The sequence below is a fragment of the Rousettus aegyptiacus genome, unplaced genomic scaffold, assembly GCF_014176215.1.
Source record: "Rousettus aegyptiacus isolate mRouAeg1 unplaced genomic scaffold, mRouAeg1.p scaffold_m13_p_11, whole genome shotgun sequence".
Lineage (NCBI taxonomy): Eukaryota > Metazoa > Chordata > Mammalia > Chiroptera > Pteropodidae > Rousettus > Rousettus aegyptiacus.
This window is the reverse complement of record NW_023416286.1, coordinates 16,528,359-16,544,008: the sequence shown is the minus strand read 5'-3', so window position 1 is coordinate 16,544,008 and position 15,650 is coordinate 16,528,359. Positions and strand designations below refer to the sequence as shown.

Genomic DNA, 15,650 nt, shown 5'->3' with positions numbered 1-15,650 from the left:
GCATAATGTCTTCACACTTCATCCATGTTGTAGCACATGTCAGAATTTTATTCCTTCCTAAGGCTGCGTAATATTCCACTATATCACATTTCGTTTATCCATCCATCCATCCATCCACTGAGAGACACTTGGATTGCTCCCACCTCTTGCCTATTGTGAATAATGCTGCCGTGAACATTGGTGTACAAATATATTTTTGAGATTCTACTTTCAGTTCTTTTGGGTATATAACCAGAAGTGGAATTATGGAATCATACGGCTTCTATTTTTAATTTTTTAGGACCTTCCATATTGTTTTCCACACCAGTTGCACCATTTTACGTTCCCACCAATGGTACACAAGAGTCCAAATTTCTCTACATCCTCGCCGACACTTGTCATTTTCTTGGGGGGTGGAGTTTGTTTGTTTATTTTATAGTTGCCATTCTAATGAGTGTGAGATGGTATCTCATTGTGGTACATTATTGTTTTTTGTTATGTACCTAAAAAAATACTGTTTATAATTTCTGTGATATTCAAGTGCACATTCCATTTTGTATTCGTTGCCTAATATATCTTAATTATACACACTTTTACACACATGAGATATTGAAAGGATAGTTTGCTTCTTCGGTATGAGGTTTTGTGGACAAGCATAAACATAAAATCCAATCAACCTCTTTTCTCTCACGAGCTTTAATCCATTGCTGGGGACAGCCGAGTTTCCCTCAGGTGAGTCACATGGCCGTAATCTAAAAGGTTCTGCAATTAATTTCACAGGGAGTATTAGTTCAGTCCCGCTCATTTTGTTTGGCACAGGAAGGGGGAAATGACAACCATTTTCTCCAACTGAGCTCTCAGTTGTTCACTTGGCAAAATAAAATTTCAAATGACTGGTTTTTCCATTTTGATTCACAGAAATGGAGACCATGCCAGTTACAGAGACTGTGCCTATTCAAATGAGTCTTATGAACATTGGTCACTTTTGAGGCAGATCTCTTTGCACTGAAAATGGAAAGACGTGAAATAGTCCGATTTTTACTGCTTTCAAATGCCATCTCTATAGACTCAGGCAAAGAATGGAACAAGATGATTTCTAGCATAATGCCCAATGTAGCAAATAAAATGAAATGACTTTGATGCACAGTTTATCTTTGCTGCAGTCTTGTATAATCGATTATCCCTCCCAGCCCTATGGATTTATTCTTTGAGTTTTCATAACATCTAGAAAGTTCAGGTGTTACCATATTCATGTCTCCAGAATAACACTAATTTATGACAAATTTATGAAGGACGGATGGTTGTCTTTTTGGGTCAGTCCTGGCTGGGCACTCTCGGTCTGTAGGTGTATGCAGCCAACTTGAAAGTATGCACTCCAGGGCCCTGCCAGTGATTACAATCATGAGCTTCTATGCTCACTTTCTATCAAAAGCCCAGATGAGGGAAAAGATGCCAACAGGGAATCGCCCAAAAGGCATGCAGCCATCACTTCCTAGATAGCCTGGATGTCATCTCTGAATTAGGCCAGACCATTAGAGAACAGAATCATGGACCACTTGGCTTGGCTCTGAACTTTTTCCCTAAAATGTGCTTTGTCATAAGCATCTCACCATACATAGAGAGGGCGTTAATAAATGATCACTCGAATCTGGCTAATACATGCATATAGCACGCCGACGACGCTCTGCTGAGTCGCTTAGTGGACCCTCTATGAAATGACACGCAGGAACTTCAACTCAGACTCAGCCTGTATTTCTTCTGCGGGAGGTGTATTTTCTACTCCGTGGAAAATGTGCAACTCATGGCTGATTATGACATTTATCTTACTGCTTTGGTGACAAGGAAATGCAAAGCCACAAATTTAGTGCAGGTTTTAGCAAGCATTTAGGATGTAGGACCGATACTCTTCATCGCAGTAGCGGCAGGCAGGGTGGGCAGTTGAGGGGACACTTGAGAGCATGCTTCTTCACACTGAAGCAGGGGAAAAAATAAAGAACCTCTGCTCCTCTGCTTTCCAGCCGCCACAGCTTCTCCTGCAGTTCTATGTTTATACATTTTTCCTTTATTTTATTGTGTCAAACATAGTATAAAAAGGCCCTCCAAATTTGTTGTGAAATAAGGTACAAATATAAATGGAGAAAGAAAGGAAATAAATCTTTTCCCAGCCATTTCTGGGTACGGGAATATCTTGCCACTTTCGGAGGCATATTTGATAAGTCATCGTCTGTGGGGATGGGGAAAGGTTTCTGCAGCACTCCAGGGGCAACCATGCCTGTCAGAAACTGGGGATCCCCCACATGTGAGACCTGGCTATGGACATGCCCAAAACGTGATCCAGTATCTGCAATCTGCTAACGGCCATTTTTATACACATGATTTTTTCACAAGCTCTTTCTGCCTTCGCCCCAGCAACAAAACCTCAGAAGCACTCCCGTGGGGTGGGGCGGGGGGTGGGGTGGGGGGACTCAGGTCTTTGGTGCCCACAGATGAAGAGTCAGTGAGTGATTCTTGCCCTCAGGGTGGAAGTGAAGCAAATATGCATTCTCCCCTTCGCATATTCTCTCTGTGGCCAGACTCTTCAATGTAAGTCACTCGTGAAGCCACCAGCAGTGTCTTAGTGTCACTGTGAAATGAGGACAGTGTGGATATGCGAGTGGGAGAACCTTCATTTTCTTGGTCCCCAGAATCCCAGAGACACCCCTGCCCTCCATGGGACTGTGTGCAGCCTCAGAGTCATTGTCAATACAATGTGCAGCTGTGACTAGAGCTAGGTGGAGAGAATGAAGCTGTTTGTCATCTCGGCTACAGTGTGCCCAAGCTAGCGGTGCGGTCTCTGTGTGCCAGGGAGAGTGGGTGGGCCTCCGCTGAGGGGCGCCAGGCCATTCTCCTCCGTGAGAATGGAGTCGGACTTTTCTCTGTCTTTATAGGCTTGGCTCACTTTTTTGGATGCGAGCCTGGACAATCTTTTCAAGCCTCCTGCTCAGGAGTTAGTGTCAGGGACATTACGGGAGGTGCTGGTTGATGTGTGGCCTGTGTGGAGCTTAGAAATGGGTTCTGTTGGCTTTCAGCTGTGTTCATTCATGTCCAAACACTAGCTTAGCGACTGGGAGTGACTGAGGAGTCGTCGCCTGGGGAAGGCAGGGTGGGAGGGGGTGCTCAAGGAACACCTCACCAGCCCAGAGTCGGAGCCCACAGACTCTCCCTCACCCTAGCATGGAGAGGGAGGGAGACATGGGGCACAATGAGAATGGCCTTGACCTCACAGATGAGGGCAAGATCCACAAGTGGCACACACTCTGACGAATACGGGCTTTCCTCCCTTTGCCCAGCAGAGGGCGTAGCCAGCACCTTCTTCCCTGGGAGGAAATCAGGACCAAAAAGGACTTTTGGTGACAGTTGCTCAGAGAGTGCCTCCAAAGTCAATGGGAAGTCTCCACAGGACTCTCTGGTCCTTTCTCTTAAAGCCACAGAAGGAATGAGCCCCTAGGCTTAAGCCGACACATCTCATAAAGGGAGGTGGCCTACCTTGATGTCTACTTGGGTTGATTCAGTTATAAAGCACCAAAAATAAAAATAAAAAGGCAGCTCAGCTCCATGTAAATACACAGAGATTTGCATGCGGCTGAGATAGAAGCACAATTACACAGGCGCCACACTCCCCTTGGTCACTGCCCCTGGAAACGCACATGGCAGAGTCTTCACGTCAAAACCTAAAGCATGGGGCCTCCCCACCGAGTACTGACACTGATACGGCTTCACAGGTCTCAGGAATTTTACTTCTTAACAGCAGCGGCAAGGGGGCATGTTAGTGGTCACAGTTTGGTGAAGTGACTCTTTGGTGAAGTCCATCTGGACTTTCGTACAACTGAGTTACAAAAGGCTTCCAAACCCTAACTGAACATTAAGTAGATTTGCTACTTAATTTCAAGTCCCCTGCTCAGGAGTTAGTGTCAGGGACATTACCGGAGGTGCTGGTGGATGTGTGGCCTGTGTGGAGCTTAGAAATGGGTTCTGTTGGCTTTTAGCTGTGTTCATTCATGTCCAAACACTTGTTTAGTGACTGGGAGTGACTGAGGAGTCGTCGCCTGGGTTTAGCAGGCAGAGGGAGTGCTCAAGTATTTAAACTCAGAGACCAAAAAATGCACCTACATTAGCGACACTACATGCAGCCTGGCCAAAACACACAAAACTAGTTTATGATATCAGCAAATTCCAGAGATGTATGCAGATAACCAAGGAAAGAAGCCGACTCAAAGCCAAGCAAAGAATTTGCAGTGGCACCATACAGAGCCCATTGCGAAAGGACCGCTGCTCTCTGCAATGCTCCTGGCAGGCCAGCCCAGAGCCCCAAGGGGAATTTGCTTTTTTGACCTTGGCATATAGCTGTCCTTGGGGTGCCCTTATGTGTTAGATCAAACCCATCTGATTTGAGGTTGGGAGAGAATGCTCCATGACTTTCCCAAAGGCAACTGGACTCATCGAATAAGAGCAACTCTCCCCTTCTCATAAGAGAAGACATCAAAGCAAGCAAAGCTAAGATACGCCTTGTTTGACACTCCAAGGTTTCTCTAACTCCAAGGTGCCCTGGTTGAACGACAGCACAGCAGAGGCAACAGTAACGACAAACCATGTTCTGGTACTAGTCATCGGAACTGCACTGCGATTTGAGGGGGTCTCTCATTCTTTGCCTCCATTATCTCACCCCCTCAAAAAAAAAAATCCCTCTGAAAACTCTGATGAGTGCAAAAGTCCCAGTCTGAAAAGAGTGAAAGTGCTTTTCCCAGGCCCAGGCAGGCAAGTTTTTTTTAGTCTGCGGGAATACTCAGTGCATTTGGCGGTTTCTTAAGTCACTGCAGGGAAGGTTTTGTTGTCTTGCCTGCAGCAGCGTGTGCGCATGTGTGTGAGTGCACACGTGAGTGTGCACGTGTGTGCTGGAGGGGTAGTTCTCGGGCTATCGACAGCAGACCTCCACCAGGACCACGTATGGACATACCCGCTGCACAGGACAAGTAGCACCAGCACGATGTGGCTGGCATGAAGACCCCCACCACAAAGAGGTACAGGGTTTTGTCACAGCGACCTGAGGCTGCTGGAGAGGAGAAACAGAATCAGCAAAGACCGAGTAATTCCCCAGGATGAACCAGAGGTAGAGGCCAAGGCCTAGGCTGCGGTGGCGTAATATTTGTGCATGTTCTGCCTCCAAGGATTTTCACTGCGGTCGTTGTCGTCACCATCGTCATCATTGTGGCCTTGGACAGGAGCCGCAGCATCCTGCCAGAGTCATACAGCAGGGGGAGATGCCTGGGGTGTGGCAGGGAGCCAGGGGGCAGAGGGCAGAAAAGCAAAGTAGGGGGAGAAGAGGGGAGAGAGGGTACAGGAAGGGGAGAGAGGCGGCGGGAGGGAGAAGTGCACACGCTGGAGTTGGAAATGCTGCCAAGGAGTAAAATTTAATTTTGAAGAATCAAAACTGGCAAGAATGAGGACATCAATCTTCAGTTGGCGTCCTGGGTGGCATTTTCCTTTTAGATGTGTAAGTTTCTTTGGACAGGGGTTAATGGACTGAAATTCATCTCTGCACCCAGACTTTCACTGTCGCTCTGGTTCACTTCATTGGCCTTGAGGCTGGTTCCTGGCTCCAGGGGCCTGTTCCTCCCCCTCCTCCTCCATGTCCACACCTTGGGGCTGGTCATCAGCGGGAAGGGCCTTCCTCCTCGTCCTCACTAAACATTGCTGTTTAAGCCTCCCGGTCTGTGGCATCTCCTCATGGCAGCCTGAGCTGATTTACACGGACACTCGGTGCCTTTAGGCATATTGTCTTATTTCAAAACAACCCTGTTGACTACACATTACTTTCCTCACTTTACAAACAATAGAATTGAGGACCAGAGAGATTAAGGAGCTTGGCCGAAGTCGCAGGTGGGAAAAGTGAAAGAGTCAAAGGATAAGGCCAGGTGTGTCTTCAGCCAAAGCAGCCATCCTCCCAGCAAGCCATTCGCTGTCTCCACCCCTCACCAGCTTTCCCTCATGAAGACCCTCAATGTGGCCTAGGCCCCGTCCTCAGTCACCTGGTTCTCATCGCACGATCCGGAGGGTACCCCGCCCACCTACAGGCTGATGACACCCAAGTCTGCAGCTCCCTTCCAGAACTTTCCCTCCAATTTCAGGCTCATGCGAATTCAACTGGGCAGCTTCACGGAATATCTTCAGGCTTCAGGCTCAGTCTGTTGGAAACTTAACTCATCATCTTCCATATTCCTCTCACTTGGTGATGTTCAAGCCAGAAATCTGGAGTGCTCCCTGCTCCTCACCCCATATAACAATCATTGTCCACCCTGCTGGTTGTACCTCCGGTACGTCCCTCCCACTCGCATGGAAGAGCAGGAGCCCCTGTGCGAGGTTCACCACTGGACACCCAGCCCGGCCCAGGCGTGGGCTGTGGCCCCTTAGAGGAGCCCTTACGAGTAGCGGAGCTGCTTCCCATCTTCCTGCACGGCCTGTGGGCTCTTTCTCTCTGAAGCCCTTGCTCATGCTATCCTCTCTGCCTGGAACCCCTCTGCTCCCCAACCCGACTCTTTCATAAGAGGTCATCTCCTCCAGGAAGGATTCAAACGCCTCTCTGTGCTGGGTTAGGAATCTCTCTTCTGGGTTTCCATAGTTTTCTGTACGTATCGCTACAATTTCCTTACTGCACTCTATAGTAATTATGCGTTTATAAACCTCTTGCTAAAAAGATGGGGACTCCATGAAAATAAGATCTAATAATTGACCTTCGGACCTGGAGACTTTAAGGCCATTGACACCTCACTGAGAGCAGCTGCGGCAGGGCTACAGGAGAGCGAATAGGAGACTGAGGGTGGGGAAGCCAGAGTAAACAACTCTTAAGAAATGTGAAAAAACAAGTCGAAGAAACAGGGCTAAGGAGGGAGAAAGGTGCTTTTGGGGGGGGGGCGGGGACGGTTCTGTATGCAGAGGCACCGCTGAAAACGTTTGAATAGAGAACAGGCTTAACTGTGAAAGCCAAGGTGTGGCCCCACCACAAGGGGTCAGGAGTGGGAGCTGTGAGCAGGAGCCTGCGGCCCTCCTCCCGGCCCAGGGTGAGCGTGTGCACATGCGTGTGCAGTGTATATGTGTGTGCACACCCACGTGCCCTCCCCAGTGTGTCACGTGGTCTCCCAGCTACCTCTCAATTCTTCCAGACTCGCGGATGTGGGGTGGGAGCTAGTAGTCGCTGGTGTGACCTGGAAGTGCTGTCCGATGAGGACAGAGTAAGCCTCGACTAGGAGACCTTCTCCTTTCCCCCCTTTTCACAGTTTCCTTGGCCACAGCACACGGCTCATATCTCAAGGATGTCCTTTGCTCATTCTCTCTGACCAAGGGTCCCAGCACATTCCCCATCGTCTTCTCGCCCCCAGCTCATTCAGTTTGCCCAGTCCCTGTGCTGTGCGCCTGTGAACGGGGGGCCAGTTTAACAGGCTTGCCCTTTTATTGCCCCAGCACATGTCCACCACAGGCGACATAACATCGGTGCCTGGTCCAGGTGTTAGAGGACCTCTCAATAGACGCCTCTGCCTTGTAAAGAACCACGAACAGACTTTCCTGCTATGTGCGGGCCACCTCACAGGCCTGGTCGATTCCGGATGTCATGGGTCTTCTCTTCCTTTTCCAAGCCCATGCCTTCACCCAGCCTGCTTTCCTCTTTTTTTGGATGTTTCCACCACTTGCCATCTCTAGGGATCTGGAATTCTTAGAGGAACTGTGGAGTGAGTGTGTCTCTCCTGTCTGTACCTATCTGTCAAGTCAGGAACACAGACGTTTGTCCTGCATAGAGCTGATTCCTGCAGGGAGGGCTTCCTGGAAGAGGAGGTATGCTCAGGAGCCTGTGAGTGGGGAGAGGTGGGAGGGACCTCCTTGGAGTGGGAGTGGTGTAGCAAAAGCAAAGGGTTTGGGGACAGTAGAACGTCAGTTTGCCTGGGGCAGTGCAGCCGAGGGGGGCTGTGAGGTTGGCGGGCATGGGCTGAACACCGGCTCCATGGAAACTCAAGGAGAGCGGCTTCCCAGCCTCAGTTTCCTCACCGAAGCTGGAGCTGGCAGTACAGTCCACGCTTCAGTTTCTCAGCGCCCAGTTCCCTTCCTGGCAGGGCCCCGTTCCTTCGGGGCTGTCCCCCACCCCTCATGTGCGTGCCGGAGGGTAAACCCTGGAGCCTGCTCCCCCAGGAGGTGTCTTCCCCATGCTCCAGGCGCCCCAGGCAGCAGCAGGGCCTCCACGATCCGTGGATCTGGCTACCCTCCCAGAACTGGCTCTGGGGCACAGTGGCACCAGGAGAGAGGAGCGGGCTGGGGTTCATTGGTTTCACCGCTGGCCCAAGCAGAGCCCATTGGCCAGGCTTTCTGGAGCCTGATTCCTTTCTCTTTCACCAACCTTTGAAGTGTGAGCTTTTCCAAGAAATGACCTCTTACGTTAGCCAGAGGCTAATTTTTTTTGTTGTTCCTTCTTGACACAAGTATCTGCCTCAAAGGGGTGTGGTGAAGACTGGATGTATTCAAAACGAGGGCAAAGGCCTCCGCACAGTGCCCACACACAATCAGCTCTCTCACTGAGTGGCAGCGACTACTACTAAGAAGGGGGACATTGGAAGATGCGTTGGAGTGTTAGGTAGATAAATGGCCACTAAACCAGTGCTTTTGAAACTTTTAACACTACGCTCAGTCGCAAATACATTTAACCTCCTGACCTAGTAATGAGTGGACTGCGTGTTCTCGTTGGCTCAGAGAAGTCCGGGTTTATGCTGTTTTCCTGGCATGATTATTGTTAGAGCCCCTTTGTACTATCAGAAGTGTCCCAGTTTGGATGATAACTTTTATGGTTGGCTTACCCAAACGTGTCTATCGCACAAACTTAACTTACCAGGAGGCACTGTAATATTTTCTATTCTATTATTTCTTTTAAATGGCTAAAACCTACTAAAATTATTCCACAGTCTTCCAATGGGTCAGGACCTTCGGTTCTTTTCAGCAGTTCTTGGAAATGTCAACCCGCTTCTGCTCAGCTTTCTCTTCAACAAAATGCAATTCGGTGGTGCTGCCTGATGTGCTCCCGAAAGGATGCTGGCGTCGCTGTGCGGCGCTTCCCGGGGCCCAAGTGCAAGTCACTGGCTTCATTGAAAACTCCCGTCTGGGATTTTATAAACCTGTTTGCTGTTGCTCTAATGGTTATAGACTCACTGTGTATTACCTTGCTATGATGAGCACGAAAATTTAATTTGGCTTCAAACAGTTTTTAGATTGCCAGGAAAAAAAAAAATCAACGGTGTTGATTAGGGCCCTAGTTTGTTCATTAAAATAAATGACCTTTGTTTTCTGGGGTGGCTTTCGTAAAGGAAAAGTTTGCTGTTGTTAAAAGGAACAGACCCCGCTGACAGTAACGTCCCTAAAGGAAAATTCTGCTTTGCAGCCTGAGGTGGCGGAGTGGGAGAGGGTAGGGCCTACAGAGGTTATTACTGCCCAAAACTTTCCTTTGTTTTTAGCATCTCTATGGTGCTGAGTCTATCAGAGCCTTCCCCTAATCCCATGGGACCACAGGGGAGCTGCAACCCCACTGAGCTGAGCGCCTTTGCGTTTCCTTGGAGCTAACCAGAGTCTCAGGTGGATCCCACAGGGATGTTGTTATAGGGAGGGTCACATGTATTCGCACATTCCAGAATATCGTCCTCCAGCTGCTGTGAGGAGGTGACGGTGTTTAATAGTAAGGCCACCTCACACACGAAAGACTGCAAATGCTTGTCTCAAGTCACACACGCTTCCCAAGACAGAATTGAGCTCCTGGTACTGATTGCATATGAGAACGGCAATCTTGAAGATATTCCTTCGATGTCTCATGTCAATATCATGACCAATGCCACTGGCCAGCATTTATTCGAAGACCCCAAGCACCAGAAGGAAGCTGGCAAAGAAATCAGACAGTGGGTCCAAATAAAATTTCATCTACAACACTATTGATTCTGTTTTTTTCCTGTGTTATTGCTTCATTTTTATAAAATCATTTTGGAAAAAAAGGATGCCTGTGTTTTCTAACTTTGGCATAGACAACTTTTGGGTTGGCTTGGATGGTTGGAAAGGGTCACTGGTAAGTGGAGGTCGACCTAAAGTACTTTTCGCAGGTATGACATTTCTGTGGGACAGGAATGTTGGTAAATTAACTGCAGGCTATGCAAGACCCTTAATACTTGTTCTTTGATTTCTTTTCCTCTTTAAACAGATGTCAGTTCAACCCATGAGCAAATCAGCTCCCTATACTGACACAAGTTTGAAAGTCACACACACAAAAAATCACTCCTAGCTGCAAATATCAGAGTTTGACGTTTGATTGATGACGGAAGCCAATTCATTCTGTGCTCGTCAATTGAGAAGTGGAAGCTATAGTTAAACACAGAAATAAGAACTGCTAAAATCAAACACATTCTCACCAAATGCAAACTCTGCTGCCTTACACAGGAAACTTTTTTAAAGAAGCAACGAGAAAGGCTGCGATTACACTGGCTGAATTCAGTGGTATAATTGGCGGTGGTAACTCCTCTGCATCAGCTGTTACAGTGAGACCAAAGCCACAGCTTAGCATATTGAATGCGGGGCAGCAGGAAGGAAGCTGTTGCAGAGGCACAGCTCTGAGTGAAGGCTGCTCATCTGGAAAATCCCACATCTCGGCAGCAGGCCTCAGAATCCACTTCCTCCTGTCACTTGGACAACCGTGCACTTAGGGGGAAGTTGTTCAGGCTCCCCTACGAGTGGCAAACAATGAAAGGATGCATTCCATGGTACCTATTGGTTAAATTTCTACACGGACTACAAACAACAGATAATTGTGCTTTATTTTTAAGGCCCTGATGATTCCATCTACTTGCAAATACAGAAGAATGAGGGGCCATATGGGGCAGCCCTCCAAAAACTTTATTCCTACAAAAGTGAGAGAACAGGATTGAGAGACATGCATTCAAGAGCACAACATCCAGCAAGGAAAAAGAGGTAAATGTCTACAAAAGCCAAAGTGTTAATCATAGGAACTATCGCTTGAACCCCTGCTTGGGGACTGCTCAGTCTCACAGGCCACCTGATCTTCAAGATCCTCAGTGGCCTGAATGCCAATCCACTGGACCTCAGACAGAGCAGGGACCGGACGTTGCCACACCTTTTGTCTAGGTACTAACTGGTTATGGGTGTGCTCAGCTTTTATGAAAAGCCAGTGTATGACAACCCGTGTTTTCAATGGTTCATTTTATAAAGGATCTCTTTAATTAAATATCCAGGTCCCTTGACATACTCAAAATAAGATCCAGTGTATGTTCTCAAAATGCATCCACTGTGTAAACTGAAGCTTCTGGGACCAGGCGGCAGGGAGGAGCTGGCAAGCACCCTATTATTACCATTGACCAGCTTACTCACCCAAGCTCATTTACTCACATATCCTTAGCTACTAGATTTGGAAAACTACCAAATCAATGGCCCCAGACCCACACCCTTTCTTAGTCGTACTGTTTCTCCCCATAGCAATGCTTTTTCTACTTTTCTCACATCTTTGTTTTCTGGGCATATTATTAACTAATAGTGATATGATGTATTATTTAGAATACGAGCAAGAAGTGCCTGTTTCCCCTCAGTGACAATCAGGCTCCAATGATCAGGCTTCCGGTGGGTTCTAGCACACTTCCTGGCTGCGCAGAGACACTGACTGCTCGATCCCCTCACATTTCCCAACCTCCTGTGAGTACCCAGGGCTATGTGACTAGTTTTAACCCAGGGGCTGTGGGACATTCAGGGACCAAAACATTTAAAAACTGACACAGGATCCTTTGTTTTGACCACCTAGAAACCCTGGGGTGGGAAAGCAGCTCTCAGTTGAAGCGGGTTGAAGTGATGTTCACCGAAGGGATCCCCTGGGGCCCTGGAGAGGCTCCTGATTGACACTGGAATTTGCATGAGCAAGAAATGCACCTGTGTGGCATTAAGCCACTGAGATTCCAGAGTTGATTTGTACTGCAGCACAGTTAAGTTTCTCTGACCAATACATTTGTCGACAGAGCCCAAGAAAGGGGATCTCACTGTAGCACTAAAGTCTTCTGTTTCAGTGACGTTTAAAGTCTTAGCTTTCATTTGACATTTTATTTCCCATGAATGTCTTGGTACTTAAGCAGATGAAGTAAATTATTCCATTTTCCTATGACTACACCATATTCCATTGATATTAATAAAAATTTCTAGGTATACAGAGATCCACCACTTCAGGGCCCAGAACAGAGTGAAGTCAAATACACACATTGATCCAATCATCAACCAGAGAGGCTCGCCTTCTTGGATCTCTGATGTTTAGCTGAATCCATTATCAGGTGGAAATACTTTACAAAGCTGAACGCCACCTTCTCACACAAAGACCTTTTAAACACTTGATGCCAAATTTGCTGGATATGAACTGCCTTTCAACTCAAAACCCAGCTGTGAAATGAACATTGAGTAATGACTTATATATCTGCTCATTCCTAATGAATAAAAACAGCTGCTGCTCACAGGAGAGTCAATCAGTGCACAGATGGCTTAAAAGGATCCTAATAAATCTAATAAAAGCCTCTTTGCTCTGTGTTCTTCACATCATTGCTTAGGGCCTACCTTATCTCTAGATTCTCTTCTCGTTTCATCTGCGGAATCAAAATTACCAGCTCGAGGCTTCAGAACTCTTCCCAACATAGGTAATAACAACCACCACATGTCACAATATTTTTTAACCAATAGTAAGGGGTTTTAAAAATTATTGTTATTTTTTACATTTTTATTGAGATGATGTATTGCCATGTTAACCATTTTTAAGTGCACAATTCAGGGGCACTAATTACATTCACGATCTTGTGCAATCATCACTGTCTATTTCCAAAATGCTTTCATCGCCCAAACATAAACCCTGTAACCATTAAGCAGTCATCCCCCAATACCTCCTCCCCACAGCTGAGGTCACTACATTATTTTAACATAATGTCTGTAGGCATTGGCCTGTGGGGTATTGCTTCATTTATATAGCTTTGTTAGTGAATGAACTGTTCCAGTTAAGTTCATTTTCCGGATAACTAAACCACAGGTTCCAAAGACTTTTTTTTCACTTAGTGAATTTTGCATAGAACATTTTTCTTAAGGGTACTCTTGACTTCTTAAGTAGGGTATACCTTAAGTCTTATAAGCACTTCTTGATAGATAGAGTCATATAGTAAATGTTAATTTTTAAACTGCTCTTTAATAATGACAGCTTAGGGCCTAGCGACGTGGCTGAATTACCCTTATGCTAAATGGCCCCCAGACCACTTGGCTGGCTATTTTAGTTCTATGCGCACATTAAAATTTAATTTTGTTCTTTTATTTTCTGTCAAGCTGTCACATTTTACTTGGTACAAATCTAAGAGCACTGCTTTCTGTATTAGTTTTTGTTTTTAGTATTGTTGCTTTTTGTAGCAACTTTTTTAAGGGTGAAATTCACATAACATTAACCATTTTAAAGTGAGCAATTAAGTGGCATTTAATATATTCACAATGTTGTGTAACCTCTATCCAGTTCCAAAACACTTTCATAACCCCAAAAGGAAATCTGTATCCATTAAGCAATTAGGGTATTGGGGATTTTGCAACAACTCCTATGCCCTTTTAATTTCTGCTCCAATATTCTGTGAACTTGGAACCTAGCACACCAGACGTGCTAGGCCTCTGTGAGGCAGGGCTAGCTAGGCTCTGTGAGCAGAGCTCAGGGCCTCCTGTTGGAGACATTCAAGGGCATGAGTGTAATTTCACTGACATGTAATAATAATTTTTGGCTACTCAAGGCATTTCTTATCCCCCAACTTCCCACACGCTTCATACTTGTGGATAATTGAAGTTGTTTAATATATGTGACTTATGAATGTATTTATTCCTTCATTTAGCAAAGCAATGTATAACATGCTTACACATTATCATAGCACAGGATGCATTTCTCATATTGCTCATGACAGGCTTCCACATGGGATTATAGGAGCTGGGAAGAAGCCCTGGGAAGCTTCCAGCCCAGTGGCTCTCGACCTAGGCTAGCGGACGCTTTTTTAAAAAGAAGATATGTGTCCGAACCCCAAACAGACTACATCAATATCTCGCAGACCAGAGCCCAAGACTGTCTTTTTGAAATGTTCAACACATAATTCTGTTGAGACTATTCATGTGTTTGAAAATCATCAGTCTGGCCAGCTCTTCTTAAACACACATTTTATGTCTGAAGATGAAGTGCCGCCATCCCATGTGGCCCAACGTGACTGACCTGTGGCATCCAGCAGCTCAGCAGCCAGTTCGCCTATGAAGGTCATAGACAGTGGCAGTGCCGGGAAAGCAAAGAGCACAAAAACGAAGCAGGTCATAAGGAGGAGGAGGAGGCACCTGGTGAGAAACACACAGACCCTTTCTTTTTTTTCCTGTTCGGTGGAGTTTACTTAGGTATTCCGTGAAATCTGACCTTCTCTCAAGTCAGGAGACGCAGAAGTCAGCAGATGGCAGGAGGAAATCACCACTTGCTGGCCTGGGGCTTCCACACATGATGGGTGTGCACGCCAAGACTTGAATCTTGGAGAGAGCTGAGTATCTCTTGTGATCACACTGCCAATTCCAAGGCCCAGATTTCCTGCACAACCTCTCCAAAGCCTGATATCTTCTAAAAAAAGGAGTTTATAAACTTCTGCTCTGCCAGTGCCAGGCTGCCAGAAGCCAGTGGCATTAACTGAGCCAGGCAGGATCAACCCTGTTTTTCCTGGGAGCCTACACCCACTCAGATGGTGCTTCCCTTCCCTGAATAAGTCACTGACAATTCACTTCATCACTCAAAGAATTTACTTCCCAAGATCTTTTTTTCCTTCCTACTTATTTGGTTAAATATCCCACAGTATATGATATCAGATATCAGATGGTCTCCTAAAACCTCTAACTGACACACAGTGAAACAGAGTGCTGCAGTGGCTTGGGGTGTTTCTTCCTGATCATGCCACCAAATCCCCTTCCGGCACTGGGAAAAGGACAGAGGTGCGGGAGGGAGATAGGACTGGGTTGAAATCCTGGCTCTGTTACTCATTAGCTGTGTGCTTTTGAGAAAATCAATTGAAGCCTCATTTTCCACTTCTTCTGTAAAATGTGTTAGTGGATGTACTACGAACTCAATATATGGCAAAATTAGAATCAGGCAATTACTTCCTCTCACTGGTGTTTGGTTTCCTCATCTGTTAAATAGTCTGCAGATACAGGTTTTGCTTGGCCAGCATTTTTTTAAATTATGGATTTGAACTCCTTTTGGGTAGGCCTATGTCCCAGTTCCTAGTTTTAAAGTTTAGACACCATCACACATTTAGGTTTTCTGCTAGGTTCTGATCCCAGCCCTGAGAGCAGAGAGAGGATCTCCAAGGTGGATATCATGGTGGTCTCCTCAGTGTCCACTCCTGCCTCTCTAGGTAATCCCCCCTATGTGTTCTGGTCCCCCCAGCTCCCCACTTCTTCATTCTCTTGTGCAGGTACATGCTCTATCTAGCACAAGCTGATTCCACCTTGGACTTTGGATAAGGGTGTGGGGTTAGCCCTAGATTAATTGGCAGAGATGCACTCAGTGGATATCTATGAGTTGGTAGATGAGC

At 46.6% G+C, this 15,650-nt stretch overlaps 1 protein-coding gene across 1 annotated transcript; it reads right to left on the bottom strand.

Annotated features, from left to right (window-relative positions):
• Nucleotides 1-1,886: 1,886 nt before the first annotated feature.
• Nucleotides 1,887-14,393, bottom strand: TMEM272 (transmembrane protein 272). The gene is given in 8 exon segments (XM_036228310.1): nucleotides 1,887-1,950; nucleotides 4,946-5,015; nucleotides 5,018-5,059; nucleotides 5,062-5,154; nucleotides 5,157-5,214; nucleotides 5,217-5,280; nucleotides 10,827-10,929; nucleotides 14,330-14,393. Coding segments are annotated over 8 exon segments (558 nt in total).
• Between the last annotated feature and the right edge of the window lie 1,257 nt (nucleotides 14,394-15,650).